At 37.5% G+C, this 26,184-nt stretch overlaps 1 protein-coding gene across 2 annotated transcripts; it reads right to left on the bottom strand.

Annotated features, from left to right (window-relative positions):
• Positions 1–1,681: 1,681 nt before the first annotated feature.
• On the bottom strand, positions 1,682–6,842 carry LOC149265313 (putative glucuronosyltransferase PGSIP8). Of its 2 annotated transcripts, none has more exons than XM_089429278.1 (6): positions 6,293–6,842; positions 5,069–6,157; positions 4,619–4,874; positions 4,203–4,404; positions 2,659–2,806; positions 1,682–2,562 (listed from the first exon to the last, which is right to left on the bottom strand). In XM_089429278.1, the coding sequence occupies exons 2-6, from the start codon at positions 5,338–5,340 to the stop codon at positions 2,046–2,048; spliced, it is 1,395 nt and encodes a 464-aa protein (XP_089285404.1). In that variant the 5' UTR covers positions 5,341–6,157; positions 6,293–6,842; the 3' UTR covers positions 1,682–2,045. The 2 variants fall into 2 exon arrangements, with proteins under 2 accessions (XP_089285404.1, XP_089285402.1); XM_089429276.1 differs by having other exon boundaries at positions 6,323–6,842.
• Positions 6,843–26,184: the final 19,342 nt, after the last annotated feature.

Here is a 26,184-nt window from a genome sequence, read left to right as displayed (position 1 = left end):
CCAGATTTGATCTTAGGCCTGGCCCGGGTTAGTCCAAAGAGTTACTATTCCACTATGGTTAAAATAAAAATAAAAAAAACGTTTTGCCTCTATTCGGGTGATAGCAACGTGTTATTTCATCATCGCCTATTTGCTCATGATATTTGGATTCATCATAAGCAAATATTTAATCAACGTCACTCAGGATTGCAAAAAAAAAGTGCAAAACTTTAGGGGTTGACGCTCATACAATATCTTCTGTTATTTCATCATCGCCTATTTGCTCATGATATTTGGATTCATCATAAGCAAATATTTAATCAACGTCACTCAGGATTGCAAAAAAAAAGTGCAAAACTTTAGGGGTTGACGCTCATACAATATCTTCTGTTAGCACCGCACCCCCACCAAGCTTTAATTCGCTGCTTTCAAAAAGAGGACTGGGATGGAAAGATCATCCTACCTCCTTGACAACACGCGAATAGTATGAGAATGTTTTCTCTAAAATTCAGAAACCCAATTCCAGGTTAAGTCGCAATGGATTTGGTGGAAGAATGCCCGGCCAAGAAAAGTTGCAGCTCGTTGGAGACTGGACCCAAAAGGCCTTTCTCTGCGCAAGAAATTTTAGCACTGCACAAGAAATTTCAGCAACTTGGGCTGCTCATTGAGAAATCTGTTATCCAATTTGCGGTGAGATTAGAGATATGTAATCCACATCCTGGGGTTGCAATTGGGTAAAGTGGTTATGGAATCACTGGCTGGAGATTTTTGATATTGTAACATTGATCAAATAAATCCTTCATGAAGGCTTTACATTTTTCTGATTTCTGATGTTCAGTCCTTATAACTGGTGCTGCAAGTCCACTAGGGATATGTTAAGCAAAGCTTCATCCCGCCTTTTTGTAAAATCCATAATTTTGTTCTCTAATGAAACGTCTTGCGACAAATTTCCCTGCACCCTACTATGGTTTGAGAATATGTAGGGAATAAACTAGCCAGCAGTATAAAGTTTGACACTCTGGCAAGTAAGTTACCCATGGCTTGACTCTAGACTTTTGCCATAAATATTTGCCAGCCATAGCATTTTTCTGCTTAAACTCCGTCATCAAATTGAATTACGTTCAAATTTAAGTTCACCGTTAGTTTGATCAAGTGTTTCTTTAATGTGAAGATGCATTCTAAACTTCCAGATCCACCTAGACGTTGATCTTTCATGGTGAATCCTCCTCTAGGATTGTTTACTGACCGTCACGAGGGAACTGCTCCGTTTGGAAAATGCAATTCTATGAATAAATTTCATTGGTCCTTCTCAACCATCACTTTGTGCTCTTTGCTACAGCAGTCTCTAGCAGGCATTTGGTTTTCCAACTGTTAGCTGAGGATACTCTCTTTAGTTTTAATTCCTTTTTTGGCTTTAAATCCTGATTGATATTAAATTTTGGGATTGTGTTACTACAGTAACTACCATATAATTTAGGATTAGTGTGACTACAGAAACTCTCCTATAATTTAGGATTAGCGTGCACTGTGACTAACTAATTAACTCTCAGTACACCTAAGTGAACTGCAGCGACAGTATAAACAGATTTCTATTTAAACTTGAACATTTGATAATATGAATCAAATAGACTCGCTTCATATACATAGTACTGAACTCAGCTCTTGCTGGAAAAATAATACAAAACAGTAAAACGTGTCAACATGGAAGAATCGCAGTTCCCATTAGTCAACAATGCACAAGAATAAATGAATTAATAATGAGGTAACCATCTAGAAGATAACAGGAACTGGATATATATATATCCCATTAAGAATGTCACAATTTTGAGATATACCACTAAACTCTTTCTATTAGAGAGTTCACTCAAACATTGCCACTGCATATCTTTAACGGAATTAGAAATCCATCAGAATTTGAAGCCTTCTGATTCAGCCCACTCACCTCTTGCGAGGAGTCCAGAAAACTCAAAAGAAGCTCAGTAGGTTGTATAAAAAGAATTGCAGGGACTCCAAAGTGTTTTCTGAGATGAGAGTATATTTCATGGTGATGTTTAGAATGATTTCCATCAACAAATTTTGGTGATCTGAAACTGTGGCTGATCAGATTTTGACAATGTTGACATTGCTCTTCCAAGAGCCCACCATGCAAACGGAGCAGCCAGAGCAGCATATACTGCTACCGATATTGCTCTTACTATGCCATTGGAATAAAGAGGAAAGGCCATGACAAGAAGTACACCGAATATACCCAACCAAGGGGTGAACACGGGCAAAACTGGGAGCTGAAAGGCATTTATAACAAGAACCCCAATTGACATGGAACCCAGTAAATAAAGTCCCCAACCAATCAGAGGATTAATTGTTCTTGGAACAAGCAAAAATGGAAGCAAGTAACTTCCCACCATACTAAATAGAACCAACAGCTTGGGAACAATAGAATAGAATGACAAACCCTGTTCTGATTTCAAGAGGCAGAACTTAGATGAAGCTGTTTGGGAGCCTCTGCAAGCAATCATCGATAGAGCCAGAGTGACCAAGTAAAACAGTGACTCGGCTATAACCAGAGGAATCTCCGCACCATACCTGCAACTTGCAAGGATCTTGTTAGTTAGAAGAATAGGGTCTCGAATACTTAAAGAACAAGATGGTTAAATACAGGATGGAAGAAAGCATCCATACCCTATTGTCTGACGCCTCTGCTCGTGCCAAGAAAGCCCTAAGGGGAGAACCGGCCATGACCACCAGTACCATGGCTTCATCCATGGAACACTAGGAAAAGTGATGACACTATTTGGTCCACATGGCACGTGCCATTTCAGCTTCAAATCTGCAATACAGACCCAACTCTGTCATTTAAGAAATCAACAAATTAAGGCAGATCAATTCTCCCTGAATATCGATGAAATGCTCCTATATTAAAATTGATCTGATGAAATTTTAACAATTAAAAATGATCTGATAAAATTTTGACAATTTCTAGCATGGAGTACACTCTGTCTCTTATATAATGAAAAACATTTTAAATATGAGAACAGTGGTGTGTCCTCTCTAATCAAATTATCATAGGTCTGCCATAATTGAGACCTAATTGCACAAATAAGTATATATATAGAGATTATTAGTAATTACACTCTCAAGGACACACAATTAAGACATCCCATGATGAGTTCTTCTTATGTAGATATGTCTCCTAAATTTTTTGATAAATTAAAGTTGCTGTGCAACCCTTGCAATATATGGGAGCAGTGCTTGCGCCTATGAATTTGTATACTTGGTGTATTCATTATATTTTGTGCTATATTGTCCTTTTGGTAACTTGGAACTTTACAAACATGCCCCCGATGCCCTCATACTTTGGTAATGGTTTGCTCAGGGATGGAGAGAGCTTCTTATTTCTATTAAGACACAATCTCTAACCTAACACACAATCTCTAAGCTAACTGTGAAGCTTAAATCTTCGTCAATGCCATGAAAAGACCACTAATAATAAAATCACTGGGAAGAAATCAATCAAGACAAAAGACGGGCAAAAGCAGTAAAACCTTATTATATTAAGAAGAATCGATGTCACGTGCTGACAAAAGTGCCCCAAGGCCGAGATGTTATCCAATCTAAGGGAAGCCCATCTGGAATGTGGAAAGGAGACTAAGGGTATACGTTAGCATTGGCTAATGTTGAGGTAAACTCAGAAAAACTGACAGCACTAAATGCAGCAACAACAAACGAGTAATGATCTGGACCTCCCAAACCGAGCAATGATCTGGACCTCCCAAACCATGGTGAGAACATGGGTTCCTACAAAGCATGGAGTTATGTTTGGGCATGAGCTTTGTTATACCATAATTAAAATTGGCAGAAAGAATTTAAGAACTGGTAGCAGATAGAAAGGGAGGCACTGGCAAGAAGGGACATATGTAGACGGTGGAAGCACCCTTCTTCCATTACAAAAGAGACATGCAATACGAAGACTAATTCAAGGTCTTCTTTTTTTTAAATGTGGATCCGAAATGAGAAATTAACAAGTGAGTTAAAGCAAATGACATGCAATATGAAAATTAAATGAAGGCCCTTTTTTTTAAATGTGAATCCAAAATATGAAATTAACAAGTGAAGCACAGAACAGTGGATTTTACTGTACATGGAGTAGTTAAAAGCCTGAAATGGAAGACCTTAAAGATTAAAATAAAAATTTAAATGTATTGATCTAAACGGTATATACTTACAGAAATAAGAAGCGTCCATCTGATATCCTAAAGGAAGTCGATAGATTCCATTCAGTTTAGACCCATTGGCAGGAGGATAAAACATCGGACTATCTAGCAAGTCATTAAAATACGAAACCAGAAATCCTTGGTCTGCACCATCTCTGTTTTTTCTTAATGTTTTCAGTTCATGCATCATATCATGGAACACAGCCACTGAGGGCTGCAAACAAACAATAAGTAAACCACATTCAGAGATAAATATAACAATTTAACATAAATGACAGCACATCCAACAAGGGTTTCATGAATACAAGTTGCTATTCATTTTCAAGTAATCAAGATGCCGATGCTCGCGGGAGGGTTCTTCAACCAGGGTAGCATCTCGCCAGTTTAGGCATCTGTCATAAAAAGAAAGCCAAAACGAAATAGCATACCTGTAACACAAAAAGCCCCGTATGGAAAATACAGGGATTAATGAATGCGGCACAGAACTGCCCACACTGAAAAAGTTCATCCGCATTCTGCAGGAAAAGATTGTCCGCATCAAGCATGACAATGCGATCATACTCTACTAGGGTCCACGCATACAGCTTATTCAGCGTTAGAGTAAACCGTTTGTTGAATCCAGGCTGGTTTCTGTAAGGGTTCTCTATATTGTCCACAGGTTTAACTATAACCCCATCTGACTGTCTGCAGAACAAAGGGGAAACATTAAGAGCCTTAAATCAGACGCTGCAACATCGAGAACAAAGTATGCAAATTGCATGAAGCAATTTCAAAATCAACCTTAAGCCCTCATGCGAATAATGCGCTATAAGCCAAGTACGGAGGATCAAAATAAAGCCGAAAACAGGAAAGGGTTACAAGGGATCCAAGATTCATACAGAGTCCTTATCCATTGCTGAGGAACATCCTTGGAAGCAATAACAACAAGGTCTGCATTCACTCTAAGCCGAATGAGCGATCGAAGCATAACCCTGATAGCAACATAGAATTCATAGTCTCTCGGTGTCCCCATGTACATCATTGTAGCATATGCATTTTTTGAGCTCCGCTTCGTAGGTGCCAACGCTCCATGCACATCTGACGGACAAATTAATAGCAAAAAAAAGAGGAACAAGAAAATCCGTGCAGTAGGAAGGGATTCTCGGTCCATTCAGTATATCTGCCTATCTGAACCAGGGATCCTTCTGCTACTTATGCTCCGAACTAGTAAAGAGAGTCAGAATGCCATCAACTGCTTGAACTGTGTCTACGTTTCTGCCTCCGTTCACTACAAAAGATTGCAGGTGGCTACTATAGAAACTTTAAAGATAAAAAGGCCCAAACCTGACGAAATTAAAAACGGAAAAGTAGCTACGGAATGCGTTTCCAGTTTTAGGGAGGAAATTTGCAGTTTATTTTCTCAATGCACTAAAGCCATCTGGAAAAGTGGCTTTGATGAGATTTGGACCTCAAACCTCAATTTCCGGCTATGAAAGGTGATAAAACCGAGGAAGAGCTTAAGTCGCTACGAGATGCATTCAAAAGGACGCTTGGCCAAAAGATTTTTCGGCAAATTCTTCAAAACAACATAATCTTGACAGGTCACAAAACGCTGAAATTTAACCGGAGTATTCGGTAAAAGCAGCTCAAAGTTTGCCGAAATGGGAAAGATAATATCTGTACGTCGTATACCCAATAATCTGACAAAAACCTCGCAGTTCTTAAGAGAGTCAAAATTTTATCTCAGTAACAGAGCTCTACAGACGCCATTTACACATATAAGAAACAAAATCTAAAGCATTAGAGCACGCCGCGTATTCTATCTCTCAAAATCCCAGCCTGCGAGGTTTTGATCCGAGTCAAAAAAATTCAAAGCAAAGCAATGAACCTTCGGACTTATTCCGACGGCCTACCACACGCAAGCTATCAGCATCCGTGAAGCAATCTTTGGCGGCCTTTTCCGTGTCCGGGAAGGAACATGCATAGCACTGCACAATATCAATATCAAAATGAAGACTTCAGGGCTCCGATTTTAAAATAACATCAGACCTAGTTCTCCAAATAGCACAGCACATAATGCATGGCTATAAACAAATATCTTAAACAATTCAACGGGGGGTTACATGTGGTTGAACCGACGAGTCAGACAGTACCGGCAAGTCAGTAGATGAACTCCACATGTCTTTGCCAGGTTTCGAACCAGCGACTGGACCCTCGCTATAGACCCAAAGATGTAGGGTTCATTTATCTATTGGAATTCGTGCGTCCTAACCACGCTGGAGAGCATAACGGAATATTCAAAAAACCGCCGAGCGGTTCAATCGCCAGACCTCATTGTTCATTAACGACTGTTTTAAGAAAACAAAACACATGTTGACGGGCTTCCTTTTCTTCCGTTACGGACGCCAAATGTAGCCCTTAAGTGGATTGAAGAGAAGCTCGTGAACAATTTTCCTTCAAAAAAATAGAATTACAGGGTTGTCCAGAAAAAGTTCTGGACACCAAAGCAACATGTCCGATTTATTGGCTAGTTGGACGTTATGTCGGACTAGTACATGTTGCAGGTTTGTTGCAGGTTTTATTTACTAATTTCTTTCAAACTTATTGATGAGTGTAATTACTTCACAACTGGACGTAAATGGGTGTCTTTGGAATACCTACGCAAATAAGATCATCCGTACGTTCTCTTCTCTTATTTGTCGCTGGAGAAAATGGATTGTGATCTCAGAAAAATTATTATAATTTAGTTGTTAAATTAATTTTTTATAATTTAATTGTTAAATTAATTTTTTATAATTTAATAATAAAGATAATTATTTTTTAGGACTATTCATAAATATAAGTAAATTGGTCAACTTTATTAAAAAAACAATATTATTTAAAATAACTACTCTAATAATTTATGAGAGATTCTTTGGCGTAAATCACATGATATTTCATTTGTCGAGGCGTTTCGAACCAACTAGTGTGGTTCATCGTCAGGATAAGTTGAATGAACAGATCAGACAAAGCAAGTTAAATAGATAGAGCAGACCTCCAACAGCTATATTCTGACAACGACTAGATTTGACAAATTAGTTAAGACAAGAAAATAACCATTATAAATAAAATAAATTACTCTAATAATTAATAAAAACAAAATTTTCACTCCATCAAATACCTCTTAAACTTTGACTCACCCAATACCTCTTAACTATCTTAATCAAAAAAAAAATTACCACAAATTTACAATTCTATTATCAATCAATTCTTCAATTTCCTCTGCCAAAACGTGGTCCGATAGCTATTTTTTTAACTTTTCGTCTGAGCTAAATTTTGAGTCGATAGCGGAGATCAGGGAATGTGAGTGGTCCACCAACAGGTTCCTGAGATGAGGAAACGGGGACTGTTCACCAGTAAGGTGACTTCGTTTGCAACATGACTGTTGTGCTTGTGACTGGTTGGGATGTGACGTTTCTGGATTTTCCTTTTTCTCGATGTGACATTTCAGATTCTTTTTCTTTCGCCAATATAGTTCAGTAGCGGTTTATAGATATTTTGAAATGGTTGAATTGCAGATAGATATTTATTTTTCATTCTAAATCATAATCCTATAAATTTAAGATTTATTTTTAATATGAGCATGTAACGTGCTGTTTACATAAACTTCGTAGAGAAAGGAGGCGGATTTTACATTGGTGTCATTAAAAGTGTGTTGTGTCATTGAATATATAAAAAAAAAAATGAATTATGGGTAGTTGACAAAATTATATACTTTATATGATGTTAATTGGTTATATAAAAAAATATAATTTATATTATTTTAAATAAGAAATTATAGGTAAAAAATAAAAAAGTTTTTGTTTTGTTAAAATTTTGTTTTTTTGGAAATAAGGAAACATGTTAATGGTCAAAGATTTTATCTCATGGAAATGAAAGTTTGTGCTCTTATAAATTATTTGTAGGTAATTTCAGATCACTTGGTTTTCTTTAAATAATAGTGAAAAAATCATCCTGCGTTATTGAATCATGATCCTTGAATAATTGTAATAAAGTTAGCCGGCATTGACTGATAACAACCTATAATAATGCAGACTAGCTAGCAATGATTGTTGCTACTTGTTTAATCGCTAAATTATGATAAATTATAAGTAGATTAAGTAAATAAAATATTTAATACAAGAATTCAAAATTAAGCATGTTTCACACATGTAAATAAGAAATTGTAAATAGAGTGAATAGGTGGAACATTTAATATGGAAATTCATTTGTAGATTGAGTACAAAATCAATTGATATCATATTGTCTACCCTCTAGAATAGGATATATTTAAAAAAAATGATTTCCTAACTAAATGAAATGGTAAATGTCTCAACGAAAGTATTTTATTTTATTTATTTATTTTTAATATAAAAATGATAATATAGAAAATGGTTTCACGATTAGGCTATACAAAACAAAGATATTCATCAATGAGAAAAACCATGTAAAAATTTATTATGAATTATGAATTCAACGTTTTCAATAATAACAATAACAAAGATTTAGTTCATATAATTTGAGATAACAAAGATTTAATTCATATAGTTTGAAATATGAACTTGGAAAATGAGAAGATCTCAATAAGGAATAAATTTAAATGAAAAAATATAAATTGAATCAAACTTTCTCTTACACTTTCTCCAGCACTATGTGAGACTTTCACAAATTAGAAAAAAGTTGATTTTTGTGTATATTAAAAGCATAGTATCAAAAATTCAAAAAAAAAAATACAATAAAATTGGGTGAAAATAATGATAAAAAAAATCAAAAATCATATTTATTAAAATCAAATCATAATTATCAATGTTATTCTATTATAAACTTTGATGTTTTGATTTTGTAATTTTTATTATTTTATATAATAATATTATTACTATTATCATATTAATTTATTACAGAAATTTTTAAAATAAAATATTATATTGGTATGATTTAATATTTATCCATATAAAAAAATAAAAATTAAAAAAAAAATATGCATGATTTGAATTCTTCACTTTTATTATTTTGTTTAAGAAGGCCAAAATTAAAAGACAAATCATTGAACAACGTTATAAAATAAAGTGTCTTGTTAGATGGTCAAAGATTGGAAAACCTAACCTCCACACAGTTATTGCAATTAAGTTACGTGTTAAAATATTACATAATTTTAGGGGAAGTCCATATTAAAAAAATGTGGTGAACCAGATTTGGAACTACCAACAACTCTAAAGGGAAGCAGTCCTCACGTCAGTTGGCATAGTCACTCACCCACTCCCTAAGCTGAGTATCTTCACGTAACCTAGTGGTGGCATCTTGGTGGCATCTTCATCATACGCAAAAGCCAAATATATACATATATATATATAAAAGAATAATATAATATTTTTTTGGATAAATATATATAAAAGAATAATATAATATTTTTTTGGATAATTATGAAAGAAGAAAGCGGACATGAATACCATAGGAATTCCTATCCAACTACATTAAATTAAATTGTGTTACTTATGACTTGGAATCACGGAGCAACGACTAAGTCGTACATTTGATATAATTATATATAGAGATATGGTTTTTATATTATATTCATAGATTGTGAATTAATTAGTGAATTTAAAGCCACCAAATCGGTGATTGCGGATATGACATGTGCTTTCATGTGGATAGCATGATCGGGCTACCGTGAATTTAGGTTTAAAGTTTAAAGAGCTAGTAAAGTTAAAATGTCAAACAATAAGATTACAAGGTGAATATTACAAATTTATAAATAATATAATTTTTTGAAAATTTATATCATTTATTATTAAATCATAAAATGTAATTTTGCATTAAACGACTCTGCATTATAAAATAAATGAGATATGCAATATGTATAATATGAATAAGATAGGATTAAAATGAAAAAACTTAAATAATTGATACATGGTTATTTTTTATTTGGGTATTCTAAAAAAATAATTAGTATTAATAACAAAATTGAAATAATAAATGTATTTATATAATTATTTAGGTAATATAGTTTGTTGTAAAAATTATAAATATATTGTTTAAAGAGATTAGATTTAACAGTAAAAAATTAGAAGTTTTTAGCAATTCAACAAATTTAATCCTTTAAAAATTACAATTTAAAATAGAATTCTTAAATACAATTACACTTAAAATTTATTTATAAATTAATATATGTTATAATAATTATTTATAAATATATATAATTTTTAATTAAATAAATAAAATATAGATTTTATTTCTTTAGTGTTTTATATATAATAATTATAATATAATTAAAATATGTACGATATTTTATAAATTATTATTTTTAATTGTAATGAAAGTTAAATTATAAATTCTATATATAATAAATAGTGGAAAAATTTATCATAGTTTATTCGTCAAACATGGGTTAAGCTAGTTTATCATTGTTATTTAAGGAAAATCATGCTATATGGAATTACTCATTGGTGATCCTTAAGGGGGTAGGCTTACATGTTACCAAATACCTGAGTCTTGGGTCATTAACATGTTCCCTTACGTTGGAGAAGAGGAGTTCTTAGCCAAATAAAAACAGTTTTAAATAATAATAAAATATTATACTATTTTATATTTTAAAAATACAAAATATTATATATTGATTTTATATTTTAAAATTTATTTAACTAAAAATATATAAAAATAATATATGATAAATAAAACATAACTTAATATATCATTTAAAATATATATATATATATATATATAAACTATATGTATGATAAATAAAACAAAAGTGGATATATCATTTCAAAAAATAATATATTAATTCTTGTCATGTGTAAATAAGTAATAATATAGTGAAATTATTAAATTGAAAATGTTCTATATTTTATAAATAAAAAAAATATACATTAATTTTATATATATGTGTGTGAGTAGAATTTCCTATTGTAGATTAATAGATTATCCAATATACTAAAGCAAAACACAAGATCCATTTCTACAACAAACTTTGCGGAAGCTTAATTGAATATGAGCAAGAACAATAAGAACACATATATCTGAGAATGAGAAAGAAATCACACATGAACACAGAAGAATATCCTGGGGAAAGCCTCAGCCTAAAACCCCAATCTCTGTGATATCATACAAGTGGAAATATGTTCAGCTTACAGAAATAATCAGCTCTCAAGCTATCCTGCTCTCTCTGCAATAGAACAACATAGCGCACATACTAAATAGACACAACATATGACTATCCTCAACCCTCCAAGCCTCCTATTTCCTTGCGCAGTTTTCCTTGGGGTCCAGTGATGCCACCTGTGTGAATTGGCCTCATTCACACTCACTTGGCTCAGCAGTAACTATGCAATCCTGAAGGAGATAATTCCTTCTGCATTGATGAGTTTCCTATATAGGAAAAATCCTCCAACTAATAGTACATTGTCCCTTCCTTTGATCTCAACTGGGTCTTTGACTGAACTAACATGCATGAGTTATTTATGAGAGAATATTCAGTTATCTCGAGAGCAGGAGTTACATACATGTAAGCATTAACTAACTGAACTCACAATTAATTCTACAAATTGTTAGAACTAATCTAACCGGACTTAACTCAAATAACTAAGCTAACTAATTACAACTCAAAGTACAACTCATCCTGATCTCCTTTAATCAAGGATAACTTCCTTAATCAATGGAGAAACTGTTGCATGTCTTCACATAGACTTCATGTTTGATTTCCTACAACTAATTAACTCAAGATGAATTAATTAATTATCTTATAAACAGCTGCTAAGATCAAATTCGAATTTTACTTCTCAATTTTAGTTCAGGGACTAACTAAAATTGGAATCTATCTCGAAATGTTATTTATAGCAATGCTATTTTTAGCACTTCCATTTTTCATTCCTTTTTGCTATGTCCAACACTGGTACCCGAACTACTATTTATAGTAGTGCTATTTTTAGCACTTCTATTTTTAGCACTTCTATTTTTAGCATTTCTTGTTGCTATTTTCAACACTCCCTCTCAACAAGAAAGGCATTGAATTCGAACCCGATCCTGAACCTTTGGAATGTTCTGCATGCAACACTTCTCCCAAGTTTTATTGCTCCAGCAACTCTAGAAACAAAAAAGAAACTCCCAACTGACCTTCCTGTTGGGCTAGAAACATCCTCTGATGCTGAAGCTCCATCTGTCGCTGACAATTTCTCCCTCTCTAACCTCTGAGTTGTTGCAACACTCCATGCAGCTCACACCGTTGCACACCTCTCTGTGCCATCCTGCACTGGTGCAACACTCCTGTGCCTCTCGCATTACTGTAGCCTGCTAGCTCTGCACTGTCTTGGGATTCCTGCACTGTAGCTCTCTCTGTCGCTTCATCTGCATCTGCCTCTACCTGCTCAGCTAGTCCTGCTACTCCTCGTCGGGGCTCCCATAGCAAGGTCTAATCAACAAGGTTGGGTACCTCAATGATCCTGCCCCTATTCCAGCCTTCATGAGACTATCACTTCACATCGCCCCACCTCTCACCTGGAGGTATGGTTGCATGTGATCCCTCTGGCCACTTGGCTCGAAATTCCCCCCTATTGGAGGTCTCTGCATGAGTAGATGTCTCTACTCGATCTCCTCTTGGCTTCTCTAGTTGTGGTTGCTCCACAACCTCCTAAATTTGCTTCACCAACTGTGGCTCCTCCACAATTGTCTGAGATTTCTTCTGGCACTACATGTTGAGAGGTAATGTACTCTCCCTCTCAACCACCAAGTCTCCATCAATTGCCTTGCTCCTCAAAGCTTTGCATGCATCTTGAACCTCAAGAGCATAAAGGTTCTTGACTCATGATCTGATCTGCTTCACCTATCTAGTGGTGATGTGTCAAAGGAAAACCTTTCCCTTACTAAAGCCTACATCATAGCCTTTGTCTTCCAGCATTGCGATCGACACCAGATTTTTCCTCAGTCCTGGTACATACTTGATATCGGTCAAGGTAATGCGAGCTCCATGCTCCCTCTCAAAAACAACCGTGCCTACACCTGAGACACTGTAATTTTCATCATTACCCATCGCTATGAGTATCTGGAGATCTTTCTCCTCCAAGGTACTGAACAAACTCTTGTCGTCGGTCATGTGGAAAGAAGCTCCATTGTTAAGAAACCAACCACATCCCACCATGGATGAAACCATGCATGCGAAGAGGGTGAAATCCAACTCGAACTGTGAGGCCAATACCTCACCTTCAAATCCTTCCTTGGATCCTATCTTGGATTTCTTCAGTGGACAATTTGTAGCAAAATGACCCACCTCATGACAATGAAAGCATCACACTTTCGATTTGTCAAACTTCTTCCCACCATGTCATCATCGACTGTCGTGATCCCTACACTTCCAAGCTCATCCCTGCAGGTGGTGAGCTTGTTCAGATATGTAGAGATCGTGTCACCCTTTTCACACTTGATTTTCCGAAGCTTGTCTTTCAGTGCTAGCTTCCTCTAATCGTTGTTGTTCTCATATAGATCTTTCAATGTTTTCCACATCGAAAACGATGTCTCCTTCCCATGGAGACTCGAGACTATGTGGTCTCGAACTCCCTCCAGAAGAATTCTCCTTGCTCTAACCACACATTTCTTCCATTACGCCAATTCTGTAGCATTAGCCGATGCCGGCTTGGGGACTTCTTCATCAATGAAGTCCTTTAGACTGTTATCCTCTAATACTGCTTCCATGCGATCCTTCCAGGCTATATAATTCAAACTGCCATCAAGAGCATATTCGAGTCTTAAAACGTTGAATGCCATTGGTGAAATTGAGATGTGATAAGAACTCGATTTCTATATTCATGAACCTCAAACTTCGAACTTCTCCCTTCTTGTATACAGTTCTCTCCTTTGATCACCTTTGCTCTGATACCATGTAGAATTTCCCACTGTAGATCAACAGATTATGCAATATACTAAAGCAAAATACAAGATCTACTTCTACAACAAACTTTGCGAAAGCTTAATCAAATATGAGCAAGATCAATAAGAACACATATAACTAAGAATGAGAAAGCAATCACACATGAACATAGAAGAATATCCTGGGGAAATCCTCAGCCTAAAACCCTAATCTCTGTAATATCATACAAGTGGAAATATGTTTAGATTACAAAAAGAATCAGCTCTCAAGCTATCCTGCTCTCTCTGCAATAGAACAATACAACTCACAGACTGAATAGACACAACATATGACTATCCTCAGCCCTCCAAGCCTCATATTTCCTTACGCAGTTTTCCTTGGGGTCCAGTGATGCCACCTGTGTGAATTGGCCTCATCCACACTCACTTGGCTCAGTAGTAACTGCACAATTCTGAAGGAGATAATTCCTTCTGCATGGATGAGTTTCCTATATAGGAAAAATCCTCCAACTGATAGTACACTGTCCCTTCCTCTGATCTCAACTGGGTCTCTAATTGAACTGACATGCATGAGTTATTTATGATAGAATATTCAATTATCTGGAGAGCAACAGTTACATGCATGCAAGCATTAACTAACTGAACTCACAATTAATTCTACAAACTGTTAGAACTAATCTAACTGGACTTAACTCAAATAACTGAGCTAACTAATTACAACTCAAAGTACAACTCATCCTGATCTCCTTTAATCAAGGATAACTTCCTCAATCAATGGAGAAACTATTGCATGTCTTCACATAGACTTCATGTTTGATTTCCTACAACTAATTAACTCAAGATGAATTAATTAATTATTTTACAAACAACTGGTAAGATAAAATTCGAATTTTACTTCTCAATTTTAGTTCAGGGACTAACTAAAATTGGAATCTATCCCGAAATGTTATTTTTAGCACTTCCATTTTTCATTCCTTTTTGCTATGTCCAACACTGATACCCGAGCTGCTATTTATAGCAGTGCTATTTTTAGCATTTCTTGTTGCTATTTTAAACTATATATATATATATATATATATATATATAGATATATATTGTTTTGTAAGAAGTTTTATTAATCAAAAAACATATACAGGGATATCAAAATGCATGTGGTCTCGCCCCAGCTAGGTTTGTTCACCAATGCGATAACCATACAACATACAAAAAGCAAAATTGTCAGCTAAGAGGTCCATAGCCTGAGAGGCCTAACATTCTAGAAAACTAAAAGAATAAGAGAAACATCAGTGATCATAATCACTTGTCAGAGGTCATTGAAGTAGGATTATTTGGCCATGTACCTGGAGGAGGCGGAGGGCGATACAGGAAATTGACATGGTGCTCAAAGTGAGTAAGCGAAGTTTCCAATTTTTCAACTTTTTTAGTCAACAAGTTTTACCTGCGCCAAACCACTACCACCCTTTCATGAACATGGCACTGAAAGTAATGGAGTTTTCCAAGTTTGGCCATGACGACCTCTTGCTCCTCCCAGCGGGCTCGATTAAGGGCGTCCAACTTAGCAGAGACAAATTGTACCAGCTCAAGTTCCATAGTGGAGATTCCTGACCGCCTGGAAGGAGCCCGACTCGTAGACCCAGCACATCCCTAATTGTTGCGACCCTGGGATGTTGTAGCACAACCATGTCCATGTCCACAACCACCTTCCCCTGTGCCACGACCACACTGCATAGCCAAATTGCGGCGGTTGCCCGCCAAGGGAATTGCCGAGGAACTGCAACCCCCACGCCTCATTCCCCTCGATGGACCCGCAACCCGCCTAGAACTTCCACCATGCATAATTATGACACCACCTCGAGACCCAACATGAGTAGGAGAGCCTTCAGACTTTGTTGGAGCCAAGACGCGCGAGGAGCGGGGGCTAGGCTTCATGTTGGAGCCCAGAAGGAAGTCGACGTCCTAGAGAATTGAGACACCCAAAGCGCTATCGCTTGCCACCTAAGACTAAACAAACTTTGTTGCAGACCAAAGAGGAGAGGTTATCCAACACTAAAATTCCCACCACCGAAAATTCAACACCCAACTAGAACCGAACTAGACTAGAGTAGACGAGAGAGACCCAAGCGGAAAGGACCAGATAGTAAATAACAAACACACAAGAGGGAATTGAAAGGCAAGGCCCCGAGTTCTAAACCGACACCAGAGCCGCAACAGTGCACCAGAGGGGGGTCTGGGGCCAATGACTCTGAAAAGGAAGAGCCAAGATGTGTGAACACCCAGAGGCCAGCACCACCCTTGAACCAATACCGCCACCCCGAGGGAAATAACAACACCAACATACACAAAATCAAAAAAATAAGAAGCAAATGTTTGACAAAAACCACCCTAGAAGCACCCACCAAGAGGCTAAGGTGAGAAACCCGAAGAGCGCAAGAAAATTAAACCCGAAGCCAAACAGAACTGCAAAAGACTCGCCCTTCGGAGTAGGACGAAGAGGGAAAGTTTCTCAATTAGCAAGAGCAAGCGAGAGAATGTCGCAAGAGACACACCAGAGGCGCACAGGTTGGACGACCACCACCCTAGACCAAGAGTTAGAGGAGATGAAAGCAAAGAGGGGAGCACATTACTCAGAGAGCCATAGAACAACCGAAATTTTTTGCAAACCATGCAATATATCCAGAGATGGGACGACGCCATTGAATCCCAAATCAAGGTGAATCGATTGCACACACGAAAAGAAATAGTTCACACGAACAGGCGCAGGAACAATAACTCTTGCATAGTGGAGGGGTTCTTGTCCTACCCTCCCCACATTAACCTTAGCCCAAGTGTCATCTATCACATGACAAGTGGCTTCTGCAACCCAACACCCCATAGAGGAATAGATATATATATTTTTATCTATTAAATTAAATATTATTTTTATTAATTAGGAAGGTAAATGTATTATTTATTTAAAATTATTATTATATTTTTTAGATTAGTTTTTTTAATTAAACAAATAAAAATATTTAAGTTATATGTCAAAATTAAATGCAAAGCCTTACTTTCAAATTTATATCAATTGAAAAAAAAAATCATCTTGTCTCATTTTTGTAATTAAAATAAAATTATATTCTAACTCATTTAGCGGTTTTGGATGAGACTTCTAATATTTTAAATTTTAATTGAATATAATGATGATAGAGATAATTAAATAATGAGATCGTTAAATCGAAAAAATCCATTATGTTATATTAAAATAAAATAACATATAAATTTATTTAAAACGTAAGGCTTTATTATTATTTTAAAAATTAGATATTTATATTACTTTTTATTATTAAAAAGGTTCAATATTTAAATAGACAAGTTGCGAGTGGCCCCCGCACGGTAAAAGAGAACGCGCATACCGCCGAAAACTTACAGCAAATTCGTTGGAGGTCATGACGTGATGCGCGGGAAATTTGAAGTTTACTTCCTTTGTGTTTACAGCAAATTTACAGCGAAGACCGTAAAAATATCTGTGTTCGTGACATTTGAACGTCGGATTTTCCGCCATTAAAGGTCAGGAAAGTCTGCATCCAAAATTTAAAGTAGCTGCGGCTTGCGAATATATTATTTAACAGTTGTGCAGAAATTTGGCGTTTATTTACGAAATCGTTCCGCTTACCTAAATCCTTTCAGAAAAGTGAATTCGTCAGTTTTGAACTTCAAATCTCCAAATGCCCGCCATAAAAGAAAATAGTAGCAAGGAAAAGCTTAAAAGGCTACCAGATGTATTTATTAAGAAGTCTAGCCAAAGCATTTTCTACAAATTCATCGTTCCAGCAGAATGCTTACAGGTGGCTAAACACTGAACAGGATTGTTCGCTAAAAGTAGCTCAAACTTTGAAGAAGCTTAAAAGGCTACAAGATGTATTTATTAAGAAGTCTAGCCAAAGCATTTTCTACAAACTCATCGTGTCTAGCAGAATGCTTACAGGTGGCTAAACACTGAACTTTAACAGGATTGTTCGCTAAACGTAGCTCAAACTTTGCCGAATGAGAGAAGGCATAGCTAAAGCATTTTCTACAAACTCATCAAGTCTAGCAGAATGATTACAGGTCGCTAAACACTGAACTTTAATAGGATTCTACCTCAAATCTTGCTGAATCAGAGAATGCCTCACTCGTGCGTGGCATACACCATAATCTGACAAAAATCTTGCAGTTCTTGAATATCTCAAATCCCGGGCGTAGAAAGATAGGACTCTAAGTCTCGGAAATTTGTCCAGCACAAATATCGAACCCTCTGACTCCTTCCAATGGCCGACAACGCGTAAGCTATCGCCATCCCTGAAGCGATCTTTGCCGGTATTTTTCCTGTCCAGATCAAAGCCTTTCGTGGAATGCACAATACCAGCATTAAATGGAGCATTAAGGTCTCCGTCATTAATAATAACCGCGTCACTGAATTAGTGCTCCAAATACAACACAAGGTTTCCAAATTTAATAATAACCGCACCATGGAATTAGTGCTCCTAACACAACACAAAGATTAGTGCGCCGTTGTAAAAGTAATTGAACCGACGATTCTGACAGTACCGAAGAACCAGTAGACGATCTCCACGTATTTTGTCGGTTTCGAACCAGCGACCGAGGCTGCCGAGCCCGGGAGATGTTTGAGTTTGAGGTCTATTTCCCACGGATTGCGTGAAACTTGAAAGTACAAGGGCGTCTTCACAACCGACGCGATTCGATCAGGATACCTCCATAATTTACGGGTAATTACTTTTAGCAAAACAAATTTCGGCATTGAGTACATTTTTCTTCCGCCAAACGTGTCCTTTCAAGTGGATTCAAGAGAGCATCGTTATCAGGAATATTTAACAAATTTTTTTTTTTCTCGAAAGGAAGGTTACTGGTTAGATATAATCAAATTTAATAAATTTTCTCTCGAAAGCAAGAAATTTTTGTTAATTAATGATAATTAAATATATATAATAATAACATCATTTTAATGATCGAATTATACAATATTCATGGAATTCTGATCATGCCAAAACAAAAAAAGGTTGTTATCAACGTTAATATTAAATTTAAAACTTTGTTCAAATTTCGAATTGATAGTCTATATCTTTTATAAAGAAAATACAAAAATCTACGTTGAATTTAAAACTTTAATCAAATTTCCAATAGATGGTTGATAATTTTTATAAGGAAAATAATTTTTTTTTAATAAAATAAGTTTAATTATTTTATTTTATTTATATTGACGATGTGTTTATTTTGGAATAAAGGTTTCAAAATTTAATTTAATTATCAAATACTTATTGAATGAATAATAAAGATTTTACTTTTAGATAACATTTTAAAATGGGTTCTATTTTTAGGTACATATACATGTCAAAGGCCCTTTTCGGTTTGGCGGAGCGGAGCGAACACTTGCGACGTGTCGAACCACCTGAACAGACAGCATCCAGGCGTCCCCCAGCTTCCCAATCCTGGTCTGCGACGTGATATCTCGGCAATGCTCGAACCATTGGTAGTCTATGCAGGGGCCATCAACTTTTGACACGTCCTTCGGACATGCAGAATGAGGGAGGCGGGATTCATTTTCAGGGACTGGTTAAATGCTAGTTTTCTACGCTGGTCTCGCTTTTCTTCTGTTTGTCTACTTAAAGCCCAGATACGCCACCTTCTGTAATTTGACTTCTGAGCTCTGTATTGACACAGCTCACGCTTTTCCTTTCTCTTATGCTTTGAGCCCAGTTCCGCCACCTTCCTTAACTAGCCTTCAGTTTTTGAGCTCTGCTTCGCCACCCTCTCTTTATCGACTCAAAACTTCTGTAATATCCCTGTTATCTTTTTATAGCCTTTGCGCCGCTGGCTGGATGGCTGTTGTATGTTTCATTTGGTGCGCACGTTTGGGGTGTTTCGGCTCTGGCTCCAGGTTAGTAAAAGTTTGTCCATAGCAAAGCTCTGTGTTTTATTTACATTTTTATATATTTATGCCTGTAATGCTTTAAGAATTTAAGGATGTATGATTCTCTGTTCTAGCCTTATGTAGTTCTATTGCTGTTAAGCTTTGCATTATGGCTCGAGTGTTAGTGGTGTAGTATTAGTGGTTAGAGACTATATTTCTCGGGGCTTAGATGTAGAAAGCTCAGGATGATTAAATCAATTTTTCTCAGACTTAGGAATTTATTTGTCATATACAAACCTTGCACTGATGTAAGGTTTAAGATAGGCTATTGGTGGTGTATCGTTAAGGTCTACTACTGCTATCTGCTATGTGATGAGCCTTCATCATAGCTCTTAGGGTCTTTCCACAGAGGTCCTGGAATCGAATTCCGGCATCTCTGGTCGTGCCGCTTCCTGGACTTTCCTTTTCCGATAGCCGATCAGAATAACGTCATTCCCTCGCTGCTCAAATTGGTCAAGGCATTATGGTAGAAATTAAGTCAGCATAAAATCCCTGTACGTATCCTTACAACTAAATCCTGGAATATATCCGTTTAGGGATTATGGGTGGCATGGACGTTGTCTTCTGAACACCGCAGCAGAAGGTTCTGTCATGATTTGTACTTGATACCTCTCTTCCTGTGTCCTCTTTCTATCCTCATCTGCTTTGGACATTTATTTCCCTTTGGGTGAGTCAGATTGGGTGGTAGGTTCCAACAGATATTCGGTCCTTTTCTGAGAATTGGATCTTTCTGGATTGTCCTCTCTTTTCGAGGATTCCTTTTTGGCGGTGCATGGAGGGGGTCTATGACTCCATCGCCTCGGAAGACCTTGTCAATGCTGCCGTGGACGCTGAACATGCCTGGTCTGCTGCCACTCTGGCAACTTTAGACGACTTGGTGATCAAACCATCTACGTCAAGGGATGGCACCAGCTTAAAGGGAACGAATCGCAATTATAATAAGCAGCACAAACCAGCCAAAACCTCCCCTCCTCCCCAGGCGATAAGAATCGAGATTGCTCAGCTTGACGAAAGAATAGACAGCCTGCAGAACAAGGCACTCATAGGGAAATGACATTTCCCAGAAATGTCTGACATAGACATGAGGAAATGGTTGGCCAGCTTCTGGAAACCAATCATTGGCTATGTTCCGGTAATTTCAAGCCTAATGAGGGAGTGGTATTATTTCCATTTCTTAAATGCTGCAGACGCTGAAGCCATCCAGAGTCGGCCATGGGTTTTCAAAAGGAGTTTTCTTGCACTGTATAGATGGTACATCGACTTTAATCCTTTGAAAAACACTCCAGTGAATAATCTTATTTGGGTAAAATGTCCGAACCTTCCTCTGGAACTCTGGTCCAATGAAACCTTGGAGGTGATTGGAAATGCTATAGGTCGTTTTGTCTATGTCGATCCCTGGTGCCTGGGCGAAAAGGACAAACGAATTGCTTGGATTCTTATTCAAAAGCCGTTTAGAGGCGGCTATCCAGACCATATTGAGATTAGCTGGAAGAATCAGATCATTAATCAAAGGCTGGATTTTTGGGGTATACCTTTCAGGTGTGCTGCTTGCAGGAAAACGGGTCATTTAGTTAAAAACTGCCCCAGTGCCAAATTATATGCATACAGACGGTTCAGGAAAAAGTCATTTGTCAATGGTAGTCCATCCTCTCCCATCTCCCCGTCTTTTCCGCTCCACAGTCCAAGAAGTCCTGAGCCACAACGTGATCATCATGATCAATCGGTTGGCCCTTCTGTGCGCCCTCAATCCGCCCCTGGTCGTCCGTCATCTGCCAATAGCCCTATTAAAACCGGGCTCCATAGCTCACCCTTTACAGAGCCAAGAGATGATTGCCCTGTTCCATCGCCGACTCCCATGCTTCAGAAGGATTTCATCCCAGACTCTCATCTTGGGCTTCCGAAAGGGGTAGATTTTTCTGTGGGTTCTATTCCCATTCCTATTTCATCCTCGTCGCCGAATCCTGAACGTGCTGGTCTGCACGTAAGCAAAGGGAAAAATCAATGTGTTGGGCCCACTCCTTTAAATTCCCCGACATCGTCTCCTGTTAATCTCTTTGACAGTGATCTGGATCATTTGCTTAATAGGGAATCTCTCGAACTGGAGCCTCTCACGATTCATAAGCCTGGTCCAAGTGTATTGCCTGTTATAAGCCCAGATTCGGCAAGAAATATCACGGTCCGGAAGAAATGTAGAGGTGGTAGCAGACACTTTAGAGGGAGAACTATAGTTTCGAATGAAGGTATTAGAAATTTGTCTTTGGTTGAGGTGCCTATTCTTGATGTCTCCGAATCACAGCCCCTTAGAGCGAGTATGGCTGCCGAATCATCCAAATGATTCCCATTATATCTTTGAATATTCGGGGTCTTGGCGTTGATCCTAAATACATAACGCTAAAAAATTTCTTTTTCCTTTCCAGGGCTGCAATTATCCTCATACAGGAAACAATGCACAAGAAGGAGGATACTTTTACTTATTTCCGGAAAATGCTTCCCACTTGGTTCATGGTTGCTAGAGAGGCTAATGGTTTATCTGGGGGTATGGCTACTTTGTGGGATCCTTCTTGCGTAAAAGCAAAGGCGTATAAATGTTGTGTTGGGATTATAATCGCGGCTTCTATCAGAGGATGTGATTTTCCCATTAATATTCTCAATCTATATGCGCCATACAAATCCCGCATTTCATTTTGGAATAGGTTCTTTGCTTCAGACCTGTTTGATATTGACAACCTCCTTATAGCTGGCGATTTGAATGCGGCTCTGAAATTGAATGAGGTATGGGGACAGGGGAAGTTTAATAATGCTATTGCTGATCTCATTAATTCTGAGATGCTCAATAGGAATATGGTGGATATTGAACCTGCTATCATGAAACCGTCCTGGTCAAATGGCAGAGTGGCCAAGGCCTATATAGCAAAAAGACTTGATCGGTTTCTTCTTCATATTAGCCTCATCGATAAAATGGGTATGCCAAGGCTATCTGTGGAAAATGTTATGGTTTCGGATCACAGTCCTATCCTTCTAACCTGGCCTCCAAATCTTTTCAGAAAGGGATATTCATTTAAGTTTGACAGAGGTCTCCTTCAAGATTCAGCGTTCAATGAATATATTCAAAATGCATGGAAATCGATAAAGGACAAGGATAAACAATTTATTTTCTCTACCTTCAGAGAAAAATTGGCTGAGATAAGGCGATTGGTGAAAAAATGGCAGATACAAAAACTACAGAAGGATAAAATGGACCTACAGAGGATTCAACAAGAGCTGGATTTGGTGTTGGCATCAACGGATTATTCCACATGCTCTATTGAGATGAAGTGTCGTATTAGGATTCTGGAGAAGGAGAAACTCAGTCTGCTGCAACAGGAGGAAGCTAGATGGAGGCTCAAAAGCAGAGCTTTGTGGATACAGGAAGGTGATAAAAATACCAAGTTTTTCCATAAATATGCAAATGCAAGGAGAGCTAGGAATTTCATATGGAAAATAAAGGACGACAAGGGTGGGTTTGCTGTCTCCCAGGAGGACATTACAAAGCAGGCTATCTGTTTCTTCAAGAAACAATATTGTAGAAGTGCAGACATTGTTTTCAGCGACATTAGATGGAGCATTGACTTGATGCCAGAAATGTTTGACCAAGAAAAGAATGAAGCTCTGTTTAGACCAGTTTCTGAAAATGAACTTCTTGAAGTTATGAAATCCTTTAAGAGGGACAAATCCCCTGGTCCTGACGGATGGACAATAGATTTTCTGATCCATTTCTTCGACCTTTTCAAAATGGATCTGCTCAGCATGGTGGAAGCATCCAGACTATCGGGCAATATCCACAGCCATACCACTTCCACTCTCATTGCTCTTATTCCTAAGAAGGGAGAGCCCGAATCTTTTCTGGACTTCAGGCCGATTTCCCTATGCAACATAACTTTCAAGATCATTACAAAGTTTATAGCAGAAAGAATTAAAGGGACTTTGGCATCTTGTCTCTCTCCTAATCAACATGCTTTTTTAAAAGGCCGTAATATTCTAGATGCTGTCGCCAATACACAAGAATGCTTACACTCTATGTTTGTGCATAAAATTGATGTTGCTATCATGAAAATCGACCTTCAGAAAGCATATGATGTTCTGGACTGGGGATATATGCAAAGTCTCCTGGTAAAAATTGGTCTGAATCCTGGCCCTATTCGATGGATTATGGCTTGTATCGAAAATGTTAACTATGTTGTTTTAGTTAATGGCATTCCCTCTCCATTCTTTCGGGCGGAAAGGGGTCTTCGACAAGGCTGTCCACTGTCGCCTCTCCTATTCATATTTCCCATAAATGCATTGAGCTTGCACATCAACCGCGTAGTGGAGGAAAAAGCTTATGCTCCGGTCAAGATCTGCAAACAAATATATATTTCTCATAATCTGTTTGTAGACAATGTATTGTTATTTGCTATGCTATCTAAAGCATCTTGGATGTGTATTAAGTCTATTCTTGACCGCTTTCAGAGGGCCTCTGGGCTTGCTATCAACAAGGCCAAATCGATCCTGTATCATAATCAAACAGACGAGATCACGACATCATGGATCTCCCAGCTCTTTGGAATCGACTCTAGACCTTTGTCTGAAGGTATCAAGTATCTGGGTTTTCACCTAAAAGCAAAGGCTTATTCAAAAGATGATTGGAGATGGCTTGTTGAAAGATTTTTTAGTAAGATATCGCTATGGGAATACAGATCTTTATCTTTGGGTGGCAGAGTCGTCCTTACTCAAACAGTCTTGATGCAGATGTCGGTCTACTGGGCACACCTTTATCTGCTCCCGGCCAGTATTATCCAGGCTATGAACAGGATTTCCGCCAATTTTATTTGGGGGGCAAAAGCTGAAAGAGGTAAAATCCATCTATCAAAATTGAATCATTTAACTATGCCAAAAAAATTTGGGGGTTGGGGTTTGATGGATGTAAGGATATTTGGAAAAGCTCTCGTCTGCAAATCCTTATGGAGAAGCATCTTTGATTCAAATCCATGGAGTGCTATTATTCGCCAAAAGTATCAAAAAGGAAGAAGCCTGGAGTTCTGGTTCAGGTTTGGCTCCATTGGAATCAAACAGGGGTCTGCTATCTGGCTAAGCTTCAGGAGAATTGAGAAATACTTCCTTAACAATCTCAAATGGAGGATCTTCTCTGGAAGGAAAATCTTCATCGGCTTCGACTCCTTTGCTGGTTTCAGGGGTAATCTACAGGTTCCAGCTCCTCTTCTCTTTTTCCTTCACAGATCGGGGATTTTTACTTGGAACAGGGTTATTGAGGAGTGGAGGGGGCTCTCTCCTACGCTCAAGACTGCAGCTGATATTGGCCTCCCACAGGCCTTGTCTCTTCTTTGGGATAACTTTAAGATCGCTCTTGTTCAAGGAGGCATGAAGCGGGCTGAGACTGATGATCATGTGGTGTGGTCTTTATCTCTCTCTCATTCCAGAGCAACTGTAAATGATATCTACTCTGATCTCATATCCAAAAAAATTATGCCTGCTAGACAGATTTTTCCGGTGCTCTGGTGGAAACTTGGATGCCCCCTCAAAGTGATTATCTTCTCTTGGTTAGTCTTTTACAATAAGAATTTAACTTGGGAAAACTTGAGGAAGCGGTCTTGGCACGGTCCCAACAGATGCGTGTTATGCAAAGCGGAGGAGGAATCAAACTATCATTTGTTCTTCAAATGCACGGTCTCCCAACAAATCTGGTATGAATTAGCTTCTTATTTTTCTTTTCCTCACCTCAATTTCATTTCTGTTAATGCAGCTTTTGCCTGGTGGGGAAGACAAGAAGCTTCCAAGCGCCCAATCCTTCCCATCACAATATGGTGTCTTTGGAAGTGGAGGAATTCAAAAATCTTTGAAGATTCAAACAGTTCCTTCAAATATGTTCTGTCTTCTTTCTCAGCTCTCTATCTTTCCATCCGAAGATAGGTCGAAGGCTGCAGTATGTCTGACGTTCAAGTTTCGTTTTTGTGCCATGGATAGATCTCTGCCTGCTTTAGGGGGCTTCCATTCGGATGCTATGGGATCCCCTCTTTGTACATGTGGTTTCTTTTTGTCTTTTGCCATATCTGTAGCACATTTTGGCAATGTTGGTGCTAATGGTTTTCATCTTGTGATCCTATGTGGTGCTCCATGTTTTTATTGTATGCCCCTCAGCTATTTGTCTTCTTATATCTGTTC

This window comes from Pinus tabuliformis, chromosome 6 (genome assembly GCF_031772625.1).
Source record: "Pinus tabuliformis cultivar Carrire ecotype Pingquan chromosome 6, CPIR1, whole genome shotgun sequence".
In the NCBI taxonomy this organism is placed as follows: domain Eukaryota; kingdom Viridiplantae; phylum Streptophyta; class Pinopsida; order Pinales; family Pinaceae; genus Pinus; species Pinus tabuliformis.
This window is presented reverse-complemented; position numbering and strand designations above follow the sequence as displayed.

Excerpts from the sequence above, each read along its gene's own strand:
- LOC149265313 (XM_089429278.1), bottom strand. The coding sequence starts at position 5,340 with ATGGACCGAGAATCCCTTCCTACTGCACGGATTTTCTTGTTCCTCTTT. Across the intron at positions 4,405-4,618 it reads CGGGGCTTTTTGTGTTACAG|CCCTCAGTGGCTGTGTTCCA; the intron begins GTATGCTATTTC and ends GTTTGTTTGCAG. Across the intron at positions 2,807-4,202 it reads GATGGACGCTTCTTATTTCT|ATTTGAAGCTGAAATGGCAC; the intron begins GTAAGTATATAC and ends TCTGTATTGCAG.